This window comes from Anabas testudineus, chromosome 4 (assembly GCF_900324465.2).
Source record: "Anabas testudineus chromosome 4, fAnaTes1.2, whole genome shotgun sequence".
In the NCBI taxonomy this organism is placed as follows: Eukaryota; Metazoa; Chordata; class Actinopteri; order Anabantiformes; family Anabantidae; genus Anabas; species Anabas testudineus.
Window position 1 is genome coordinate 19,465,696 of NC_046613.1, and position 13,063 is coordinate 19,478,758.

General features: G+C 35.0%; 1 protein-coding gene across 1 annotated transcript in view; it reads left to right on the forward strand.

The window, feature by feature from the left end:
• The first annotated feature begins 2,794 nt into the window (after nt 1-2,794).
• The window catches only part of jak1 (Janus kinase 1), a 33,259-nt gene continuing 22,990 nt past the window's right edge, over nt 2,795-13,063 (forward strand). Inside the window, exons 1-2 of the mRNA XM_026346184.1 lie at nt 2,795-3,051; nt 12,416-12,627. Of these exons, the coding sequence (XP_026201969.1) occupies nt 12,423-12,627 (205 nt within the window). The 5' untranslated portion in view covers nt 2,795-3,051; nt 12,416-12,422. The remainder of the gene's footprint in view (nt 3,052-12,415; nt 12,628-13,063) is intronic.

Consider the following 13,063-nt stretch of genomic DNA (forward strand, 5'->3'; position numbering starts at 1 on the left):
TTTAGGTGGTGTTGCCATTTGCCACAGAAATGTAGGTGTTCGAATTTCCATTCTCCATCTTTTAGTGTTTCTAAATTTGATTAGTTATTGAAACTGAATACCTTTTTGTCTCTAAAAGGAAAGCAAGTCTCTCACTATGTGAATAGATTTGTGTTCCTACATGCATGTAAAGAGGAGAGAATATAATAGTGAAAATGCACACAGAGACATATTGTTTTTATTGTATGTCTTTATATGCAGCAAAGAGGTATAACAAATCATGCAAAAAGTAAAAAGCATATGATTATTTCTGTTTACTTAACTTTATTGCTAAAAACAACTAGTTATGGCATCATTTTAAAAGCACTGTCGCTTTACTTTTAGTGTGTGAAACTTGCACAAAATACAATATAAAATAGTATAAACTTTGTCCTCTGAAGTTCATTAAGTAAAGTATTCAAGTAAATTATTCAAATTAAACTCACATATAAAATAAAAAGTTTTTTTCGCTGTTTTGTTCTTTAGATCTTCTTTAAGTTTTAACTTCAAGTTCAACAATAAAAACATTCACTAACAGCAAGGTTTGGATGCTGTGAACTCAGAATGTGGATGATAAATTGACCGATTATGACCTGCAACAGAGTTCTGTAAGAAATATGATTTCTTCACTCCACTTATCACAAGTTGTAATAACACATCACAAGCAGATATAAGTATCAATTTTTCCAACTTTATTTACTCAACAACAGTAACAATTCACTGTGTTCTACTGTACCAACACAGAAATGCATTCTTTTTGGTTGCTTGCTACTAAGTAATTTTAAAATTATACCTTCCCTTTTCCTATTTTTGTCATGTATGTTTTTCAGTTTATAAAGTTATTTAGCTATTGAAAAGTTTCCCGTTCAATTTGATCCTAGTTCATGTGTCGTATAATGCACCTAATCACAAAACAATCCTAAAGTACACACCACAGTATCACTTTAAGCACCTATTAAGCTAAGAGTAACTGAAGAGTTAGTGGACATCAGAACACTGACAACTCAATAACTCTACTTCAGATTCAAATTAAACTGAATCCAAGCGTGGCTTCTGGGGGATTGTGATTTGCTCTGGCAAAGGATACATGTTCTTAATTGTTATGGCAGCAGCTGGAAAATGCATTTTAACAACAATTGTGGAATGAGTTCTTATCATGCAGACACACACACACACACACACACACACACACACTGTGTGTAGCCTAAGGTGTGAAGGAAGGAAGGGTGGGTTTGTTCTGGAAATGCTGAGGTTATGTGATGAAGAACATGTGTGTATTTGTGATTTAAAGGTGAAAATGAAGGGAAAACAGACAAAGAGGCACCAGGAACAAAATACATGATCTGTGTGGACAGGTAGAGCCTGTTAAATTGGTTTTGACCACCTAGAGAGTCTATTTAGTTAAAACTATTTACAATAAAAAGGTAAAAGTGAAAAGTTTATACATTCAAGTGGAGCAAATTCACTGGAATTCATTTTAAAGTTTAGATAAAATAATGTTCATTTAAAATATTACAAGTCTTCTAATTTTTACTTTTCTCACATCTTTATCCAATGAAATGATGAGAACATGAATTGATGCCAGACAATTTGGAGGCATGAATGTAAAATCTGCACAGAATGATCAGCAGGTCATCCTCCAAAAGAAAAGATGCAACATCACATAAACCTCATCATTTCCTACAACACATTAGTTCCTTGTTGATTTCTCCTATTAATTGATTATTAAGAAAAGTACTTCACTACAGATAAAGTAACAATTCAAATTCTTTGCTCAAGTTTAAGTACTTGCTCTAAAATCTACTCCAAAGTACTCCACTAAGAAAATGATTTATCTGGACAGATAAAATTAATCAAAACAAACAAATATAAAGTGTTTATATTTTGGTTCATGTTTAAATGCTGTTTTTTTGCTTTTTGATGCAGTTAATAATTGTGAATGAGCAAGTCAAGCACAGATCTGAAAAATGTTTCTGCAGAAAACTGAAAGGGTCAGAGCTTGTTGAGTTAGATTTATGTATAGAATCAAGGACAGAATGACTAAAAAAAAACTATTTCTTAGAGTTTAATTAGGAAAATGACCCAACATGTATTTTGTTTCTTCTATTCAGAAATGCAACCTCGAGTTTAGAGAGAGAGGTGAAAATATTTATTGGTGAAAAACTTGGCAAATTAAATTTTCTAGTAGTAAAAAATTTACACCAAAGATCTCTGTTATCCAGAGATTTGACATGGAACAAAGACAGCAGCTGGTGTCTAGACTTAAAGCTACTTTTAACCATTTTCTGGTTAAAAGTAGTTTAATCCATAACAGCACATCATCATTTATTGGTTTAGTTTTTAGTTTATTTTTAAAGACTAGAATCTGCATTTGCAAAAAGTAGCCAAACTAGAGCTGTTAATTAAATGTAGTGAGTGAAAAGTACCATATTTCCCTTTGAACTGTAGTGGAGTAAAAGTAGCCTACAGAACTGGGACAAATGGGAAAAAAAGCAGTAAAACACTAATATCCTGCCTCAGAATTGTGCACAGTACTAAGTACAGTACTTCAGTAAATGGACTTAGTAGTTTGTCACCTCTTGATTTATAGTGGAGTAGAAGTACAATGAAAACATAAATACTACCAATATAAGTACTTATAAGTACAGCCGCCCACCCCCAGTGTTTTGGTGAGTGAGAATAGGGGCAAATGTCGTCATCGTGAGTGACGGGACAACCAGCCAATCAGCGGCCGCGGTCTTCCGCCTTCTATTGCGTTGTTTTCGGGAAGGGGCGATGCTTGACAGGAAGGGTTAGCAAGCAGAGAGGAGCACTGCGTCTCCGAAGAGACTCTCGAATATCACGACAGTCCGTGGATTTAACTTCACATTTTTTACGTCTGGATACTGGATATTTTCTTGGGAAGTTCCGGAATCAAACCGCCGACGTGTGATACTTTAAATTCTTCTAGAAAGGAGCTTCAACTTGGTCGAAGCGTCTAATGTACTAAACGGAACGGAAGTAACTTGCCAGCTGTCTGGCTAAACTTGCTAGGTGAGTAAATAACCGTTTGTTGGTTTACTTTTCCATCGGTATTAAAGCCCGGCTTCTGGTCCGATGGACACATCCACACGTTTGTTATCTTTCCCCGTTCTTGTCAAGTGGGGGGAGAAAAAAAAAAAAAAAAGCCCACTCGCTGCTTGGTTTGAACAAGTAAATGGCTAAGAAGCTAATGTCAGCCAGCGCCAGCCCACTTGGCACGATCGCATCCATCCATGTTCGGTACAGGCAGATAAATGTTGGTCAGAAAAAAAAATGGTTCATGAATATACAATATCACAGGGAACAGAGTGGGAACAAAGCAGCAGGATGGTATTATAATCTGATGCAATCCAATACAAAAACTCCATCACTAACACTGTCCTGCTAACTTACACCACAACAAGTTTGACATCCTCCTAAGACAAATGTCAGATCTAGAAATTTAACATTCAGTAAATTAGGTATTTCAAGGCTGTTGTGTTGTATTGCTGTTTTACTTTATGCATATTAACACGTATCGGTCTACTATGTGGAAAACTGAAAGCGAAAACAGTTCATTATATAGACCGACAGTATGTCTCCAGGCGTCTACCTTCTGTCATGGAGTGTTAAAAGATTTCCCTATTTCAGACCATGGATTTAAGTAAATTTGCTGTTGGGACTGTGCGATTTGATTTCTCAATTAATCAATTGTCATTTGTCTGTAAAATGTTGAAAATTCTCAGGTCCAAGGGGACATCTAGTTTGTAAGTTAATTCACATTTGAGAAGCTGGAAGCAAATGATTTATAGGCATTTTAAGAACATGAAGTTATTATCAAAATATGTAATGACATTGTCAGATTTTACTTTCTTGGACCAGATGGTCCACTGGGGGTGGAAGGACCCTTCTCCAACACAGTGAAGATGGATTAAATAAAAAATAGTTAACAGAACAAATGGACATTGCCTCAATCATCCAAGTTTATTTTTATATATTTTCAAAAAGAAAGATACTTAAATGTGAATATTTTTTCTCTATGATTTTTTTAAAATGGTAATTATCTTCAATGGTGTTTTATTTCTCCATATAAGACATTTCAAGATTGCAACTCAGACTCAGATTAGAACTCACATCTGCAGTTCTCCTTGTTTCGCAAATACTGTACTAAATCATGAGAACTCTACAAGTGATGCATAAGGGACTTCACACACACATTTGAGGCTGACAAAAGGAGGGGGTTCCTCCTGAGACTAGTACACATGCGCACACAGACACAGTTTTTAAATGTTTGAAGCACTTTACCAACACAATTTTATTTAATTTTCATTTTGTTCATATCCACATAAAAAAACAGAAGGAACCTTTATTAAAAATGAAAGTACATTAAAAATAAATATACATGTTTTTTTTTAACTAATGACTAATAATTCTGCCCACACAAAATAGGCTGCTACAAATGTAGAATTAGTCAACATTTAATTACTAATCTGATATAGATAGATATAGGATAATTACCATGTTTGTAGTTCTTTGATTTTCCCACTTTTTAAGCTTTATAATTTAATTTAACTTGAATAAAAGAAAACTTAATGCAGTTATATGATAACATGATATTTAACATGAGAGCACTGAATGATCTCTTACTTCACCTTTTGTTGTAATAACCAAACTATTTTAAATTTGTGATGTAAATGTACTACCAGTCTATTGTCTGCCCACTGCGTTTTCTTTTTAGACAAAGTATAACACATTTGTTTAAAATATAATGAAAACTAATAAACTAAATTGTCATTTAAAAATAAATCTTAAGTCAGAAAAAATTACACCAATATATGTTTTAATTTTAACAAAGTAGACTCTCCCCTCATTTATAAACTCATATTTAGGTTTATAAAATTGACTGACATGTAATATAACATACATTAAAAATAGGGCCCTAAACTACAAACTCAATCCAACAAAAGCTATTTTACCTGGAATTTGTGCAACAAAAATGATATTGACAATATTCATGGACAAATTTGTTAAAGAACATGTGGACACCAAAGCAATTTGTGTAGCCTGTCATTGGAAAAATGGGCTGGTAAGTTCTTCTCACTTGGATGGTGGTGTTTCAGTGACTGATCAAGTGAGTGGACAAGTGGCACAAAACTGCAAGTTTGAACTCTGCTAAACAACATGAAGAGAAATCTGTGGAACACTGGCAGGTCATTAGTCAGATGAAACCAAAATCAGTTAGATGGAATCCACAATTTTTGGCAAAGAGCCAGCAGAGTGCCAGTTGGACTCTCTCTGGAGGTGAGTGTAAAAGGTGTAGGGGGCATGATATTCATAGATGGCACTATCAAAGCAAGTTTGTCAACCCAAATACTGAATAAAATACAGAATGTAAAGATGACTTGAATCAAGAAATTTTCCAACGTGACAGTGATACAAACATGGTGCAGAAATCACAGTTTTTTTCAAAAGAGGGGAAAAAAACGACCAGCAGCTTTACTTCGATCTGCTTCTGGATGTCCAAACTCCTTACCCTGTCTCTAATCCTCAGTCTACTGAGTCATACTGAAACTTACTTCACCCATATCTATTTGCTACCTAATTCTTACCACCCAAAACTCATGACCACAGGCATACTCCCTTTTTTTTTTACAATGGTACGGTACAATGACTGTATTGGTGATGCTGCACCAATCCGGTTATTAACATTGCCCTCACTTGTAAACAAGACCCTGACATACTTGAACGTCTTCATTTGGGACAATGACTCATTCCAAACTCAAAGAGAGCAATCAAGCATTTGCTGGGGAGATGGAGGTATCAGACTTAAGCAATTTTCAGACATACTCTGGAACCCTGAACATCTCTAGACATTATCCAGAAGGGTTTTAATGGGAGAATGCAAATGTATAAGTCAGTCAGACTAGACATTAAACAGAGCAATGTTAAGTTGAGCTCATGTGTTAATATAATAGCTCCTTTTACACTGCCTTTTCAAGGTAGGTTTACCATGCTAACATACTGCTTTACGATTCTGTAAAAAAAGGCACCATATCTTGGTGTTCAAGGTGACTCTTTTTTAAGCCATCTTGGGAGGTAGCATTAGATAATGTCAAAGACTCTGGGCGGGTGGAGGTGGTTGTTTCTCCTGGGAGACTGTCTCACACACAGTGGCAAGAAAAAGTAAACCTTGTTGGAATTTCATGGTTTTCTGCATTAATTTGTCATAAAATGTGATCTGATCTTCATCTAAATCAAAGGTATTAACAAATATAATGTTAATACAAACATAACAATAATAATAACAAACATTCTGATCTTTCATGTCTTTATTGAGATCAACCATAAAACCCTCACAGTGTAAGTGAAAAAAATATCCAAACCCTATGGGGAAAAAAAACTCAAAAAAGCTAATTGGAGTCAGGAGTTAGCGTAAGTTAAGAAAATGAGTTTGGAGGTGTGGACTAGAGCTACTTTGACTGACAAAAAACACTGTTATATAAATATGCTTATGTGAGGTATACCTCGCCAAATGAAGCTTTCAGAGGATCTATGATCAAGTATTGTTGATTTACATAAAGCTGGAAAGGATTACCTTGTGATGTCGGGGTAGCTGCTGCTTACTAAAAACATTGCTGTACACCTGATGTTTGCCAAAGTATATAGTATTTGGAAAGAACACAAAGCACTACATTTGGCATAAAAAGCGGATAGTATATAATCATGTAAACATCATCCCAACTGTAAAGTGTAGTGGAGGAAACATTATGATTTGGGCCTGCTTTGCTGTATCAAGGCCTGGCCAGCTTGCAGTGATTGGCATATCAAAAAATTCTTCAGAATTTGTAAGAATGTTTGTACCTCAGCTGAAACGCTGTAGAACCTGGGTGATGCAACAGGACAATGACCATAACACACAACACAATGGCTTCAGAAAACCAAAATCCACCTTTTGGAGTGGCCAAGTCAGAGACCAGATCAACCCAATAGAGATGGTATAGAATGACTTGAATAGAGCCATACACATGAGATGTCCAAAGGATATGATGGACCTGAAGCAGTTCTGTAGAAAGAATGGGCTAAAATTCCTCCTGAACAATGTACAGGTCTGAGCCACAGCTACAGGAAGCTGCCAAGTGGGCGTTAACCAGCAATTAAAGATCAGATTATTTGTAGTGTTATTACTTTAGGCACATTATATTTGTTAATACTCCTGACTTAGATAAAGATCAGATCATCTTATGACAAATGAATCCAGAAAACCATGAAATTCAAGGTTCACATACTTTTTCTTGCCACAGCATTTACACTGTGATTCAAAATCAAGTGTAGTTGTCATACACTGTGTTCAGTGTGTTAATGATTACAATTAGGATTGGGTGTGTTTGAGCAACGTGTTTAAGCTATCAGATGCAACACTTCGCTGGATATTTGGAAAGACTAGCAAAGGACCATTGTGACCTGCAGATCTTTGGAAGAAGGCAGCAGAAGAAGGTTGTCAGTTGTTATTATGTTTTTGATGTTATGTTAAATGCTGCTAATAACGGGGGGCCAGTATCTGTATAAAATGAACACTGGCAGCTTTTCAAAGTTTAGTGTAAATAGGCAAAACCTTCATTAAGAAGGGACAGTCTTCTCATCAATTAGACAGGGTTTTCAAGTAAAAAGTACTAGTAATTTAATACAGAGAATTAAAGCAAGCAAGATGGCATGTTGAAAACACTCCCTTTCAGCAGATAGGATCAGCACAACACAAGTATATATATATTTGCCATGTGTTTTGCTGTTGTACCATGCTTCTTTCTTTCCCCCAAATGTGAACGCATCTAGCCAGTTCATACTAGACCTTAAGCTGCTCCAGTGCACATTGGAAAGTCATGGTCTAATGGAGGCCACCTCACCACAACCACATTATCTGTGAAAAGCAGAGACGCAGTGTCTGAAAACAATAGCCTTGTGTTCAGGTTTGGTTCACATCAGTGATGTGAAATAAAAAGAAGTAGAACAAAATTTTAGCCAGTGCTTTAATTAAAGCTGCAAACCAAAGAAACTTAAGCTTGCATTATTATTATTATGAGACTTGCAATCAATCCACTCATTCCACCTAACCCTACCTCTCCCTGCTCTGCTACACTCAGGCACTCTCTGTCCACTCATTGTAAAATTGCAATAAATAAGAGTGCTCCCAAATGTATTTATCAAGCAGAAATAATTGAATTTCTGTGATTGAAGAATGCTATGCTGCCATTGTTGTACAATAGGTAGGGGACACAAAAGTCCATTTAGATATGTTTTTGACTGTTTTTGACCATTCAAATCATTTTCTGGAACTGAAGCACAAAAACGTTTCTCAAAAAGATTTTAGCAGACTCTACAGAGAAATCCAAAATACTGCTACCTCTAGGATTTCAATCCAGATGTAGCATTTCCTATCTCACTGACATTGCCTGTAGCTTAACGTTTCATTCACTCAACCAACATAGTAACGTTTTCATAGGTCAACCCTACTAACCAACTAACATTCATTTTAATGTTTAATTTTAATGTGTTGTTTATTATCTTGATTAATTAAGTCAATTGACAAGGAAGCCAAAAAATAAACACATTTTGAAAACTGAGACCAGAGAATGTTGACTTTGTTTTCTTTAAAACAAGATTGAAAATGATTGACAGTTGCTAATCAAAAGGGTTAGATTAATTTTCTGTCAATCAACTAATTAATTACTACTTCTAAGCATTGCCTCACTACAAGTTAGTTACTAGATCTGCCAGTTAGTTGGTGCCTGTGAACACATTGTTTTGATTACTTGAACACATCACACACATTATGTATTTATTTAATTTTATACAAATCAATAAAAATCAATTAATTATTGAATTAGTTTCCAGTTTATCACTAATTAGCAGGCATATAAAATAACAATAGTAACTTGCAGCTGTTGATTTGTTTTTGTCTTTCGGTGTAAATACAATAATTTATAGACAAGAATTAAATTGAATACAGTAAACAACACCAAGTTATATGTTTCTATCATCCATAGATATTTATTTATTTTGTTCTTTTCATAAACGGATTATTCAAACAAATAATCTACAGATTATTAATTAGTAACTTTATTATTGAATTAAAGTAATAATTTGTTGCTGCCTTAACATGTAAAAGCATTAGAAAGCATTAGCATCTAACCCCCAAGCTGCTAAATCACAAACATGTGTACTCTAGATACACCATGTTTAAGTGACAACAAACAGTAAAGAGCTGAAACAATTGAATTCATATTTTTGTTTTTGAACGAGAACAATAATTACCATTCTCTAATCAAAGAAGCCTTTTTATTTTTTATTTATTTATTTATTTTTTGAAAAAATGTTTCTCAGATTTTGTTTTGGTTAATTTTTCTGTTTGCTGATATACAGTCTTACCAATTAATCTTCAATCTATTTGTACTTTTTCTTTCTGGGAAACAGACAAGTGGCACCAGTACCTGTCATGACTGCTGAGTCACACACAGCTGTTGGCTAGATGTTTATTAGTTACATATTAAACTACTGTAAGGTTTCATTTGTGTTGAATAGAAATTATAGTTCTGCCTTATTCGGAATAGGAGCATGTAGAGACATGCTGACTGATGTTGCTGAACACTTTTTTTCTGAATTGAATATTTCTAATGATTGCACAATAGTAGTAGAAATGGCATTAGATCAATGCTACCAGTCTGAACTAGTGCTGATCATGTCTTTTATTAAAGATAGCTTTTAACATAAAATCCCAAACAAATAAAATATAAATATTTTTTACATTTTAATGTAGTAAAACAGCATTCAGAAGCATAAGGTTGGGATTAGGTAGAAAGAGGAAGAGTGATTCAGTCACTCACTGCAAAAGGCGTGACTCACTGAAAACCTCTTCTCGAGAAATTCAGCAGCAATAAATGAAAATGATGACTGTTAGAAGATAGCACATGTAGCAGATCAACTGCTAGGCTTATCTGTGGTTATGCTTAAAGTTTGGCATATACCAGGTGACATAATTAAAAATAGCTTGGCAGTTCATTTCCATAGGATCAATTTAAGCTTACTGGAAGAGTTTAATAGGAAGTTATGACCAGCAAAAGGACAAGTGATAAAATTGTTGAACAAAGACACTACTTGAACTATAGGTTGCAGTTCACAGGGTGGCTCTTTGTCTGTTGTTATGGTTTGACATCCATCTGGTGTAGTTTATCAGTGACATTGCTTTGCTGTTTTCAAAATATCTAATTTTATCTTGTCAACACAATCATCAAATTGTCAAACTCTCACAATCGAAAAGAAGGAACCAATTGTCAATTTTGCTTGAGAGTTAGTCACCAAATTAAAATGTGTTGAATAATCATTTACACTGTTTGTGTAACTGCTTGTATTTGCATGTCAGCCTGAAACCATGTTAGGGCTTGATAGGAGACGCTCAATACTTTCAGACATTAAATAATAGCTAATCATGAAAATTTTCAAGAATTTTGATACTTTCTTCAAGCGCACTTGCAAAACTTTCAAATGTTAATGATGAATCACTTTGGCTCTCAAAGGGCCACACCCTAGGAAAAGAAGACCAAGCATTGTTTCTGCTGCGGAAGATAAGTTAATTGGAGCCTCCGAAATGGCCAGTTAACAGAGCCACAAATTAGAGCCCACATCAGTGTATGCCAGAGGCCAAGTAGCAGACGCATGCCAACATCAACTCTTTGCAGGAGACTGCATGAATCCAGCATTCAATTTTTTTAATTCTGCAAAAAAAAGTAGTAATAGTGCTGCCTGAATAATCTAATCGCAGTCGCTGTTACCAAAAGACTGTGATTTCATTAAATATTAAAAACAATTTAATTAAATACTAAATATTTAACATTATTGTGAATGTGACAACCTTTTCTTTTTGTGTGCAGTTTGCTTATTATCTAAATGTACATGTATCGACGAATAAAGAGGTGATATGTAGGTCTCAAGAGCACCACTCTATGTGGTCACATGACCTGCTGGTGGGCAATGTTGCCAATGTCATGCCCATGTTGCTATTTCTTTACTTTCTATATTCAATGTGTGTGGTAACGACAGCTGTCAGGATGAATCATGAATGAGCCGAAACCAATCATTTATCTGTGTTGTTTGCCCCTGTAATCTTTGAGATATTTCATTGTTGTTAATTTCTACAGTTTTATTGTCTTTAGTATTAATCAAGTGTAGAAAATGATAAAAACAGAATGAGCATTTGTGTCTAAATGTTTGAATATCACTGGAAATGTAAGTGTTGTACTGTTGAGAGCAAAGCTGCACTCAGAGATGCTGTGTGGACACGGTGAATCTCTAACTCTGCAGCAGCAGTCTCTGTATTGCGTTGATGTCATCAGCTCAGTTGAGAAGCTGACGTCATTTTTAGTTGCACTACGTAAGCTGAGTGGTAAATCACTATGTTGTGTGTGTCAGGTCTCTGCTTGGCATTAATGAGTCATCAGGTTAATGAATTCTCTCTTGAGTCTGCTGCTGTTTGCTGAGCTCACCACTCAATCAGAATCCCATTTATCTTTATTGGCCCAGTATGTTTGCGCATAAAAGAAATTTGACTCTGGTTGGCTCTCAGCTTACACACAATAATAGTAACAAGCAAGACTAATATTGACACACACAAAACAAAACTCACCATATGGCAGAATGTACAAACAGGTAGAAGTGAAACAAGTATACATGTTGATTTGTTTTGTAAATGATAGTTAAGTAGGTAGCTTAATAAATGGCATTATATCCATACTGCAGCATTGATATGTGCAGATGTGGAAGTATGTACAGTATATACAGCTTGTATTTCATTAGTAAATTATCAAATATATAGTTAATTGCACAATTTGGGCTCAAAGCTATACTTATATTTAAAGGCATAGTTGTTGCATTAGTGTCTATCAATACTTACAGTGACATGTCTGAACATATTTGATTGACTGACTCATTTCCTCAGAAAGTGACAGTTCTAACTTGAGGCTGTTACCAGCCTACATGCACACTCTTTTTGATTAACCTGGTAATAAAAGATCTCACAGGTGTCTCTTGAAAATTACTTTTATAGAAAATGTAAGCTAATTAGTTAATGTTTTCAATGCAACTTAGCGTTACATGTGAAATATGTTAATCATTCCACTAACCATCAAAATATAGCACATTGTGTTACAAAATACAAAAAAAAATTTTTTAAACACATTCATTTTCAGTTTTGGTCTTTAAATGGAATTTGTTGACATTAAGAAACCCACAAAATATCGCCAGACTTTTCCTTGAAATTGGAGTACACAATATGAAATGACCTCTAAAAAGAAGTTATGTAATGTTCCTACTTCCCCCATTTTTTTTCTTTTTCACTTCACATATCTAGTGTCTGAATGCCAACTCTGTGGGTGATGGAGCTGGGCAGGCAACTCTGTGGAAAGATGAGGAGGTCCACCAGGAAGGCCCAACTTACCTCTTCTACTACTTACACCTGGGGCTTGGAGATCCATTTTTACTTACCAGAGGTACACCAGCTAGAGTACTTCAAAGGATGCTACACTGTCGAGGACCTCTGTGTGGAAGCTGCCAAGAAATGCTGTAAGTGACTGACGCGTTAGATGGCAAAATGAAGAACTGCCTGTTTTGCTTATTCATAAGGTCTATAAGGTCTACTATTGCCAATACTGAAGAAAGTGTGAAAGAAATAGTTGCAGCACTTAAAACTATTATATTTATTATTGTTTCCCACTATAGTTACTATAATTCATCTGGTTTTAAGGTATATATATATCTTCTACCAGCCACACTGAGAGGTCCTAAGATGTAAAATAAAATGTATTACATTACAAATAAGATTGACATCATGGTTGTTAGAGAATCAATGACTTCCCTTGAGAATATGACTTCCCAATAGTACATGGCACCATTTTAAGTCAATTACAACTGTAGGTCAAAAGCTTTGAATCACTTTCTGTATTACTTTAGTACCACTGTAGGAGCTCTTAGAAGAGCTATTGCTCTCTACAAAACCATG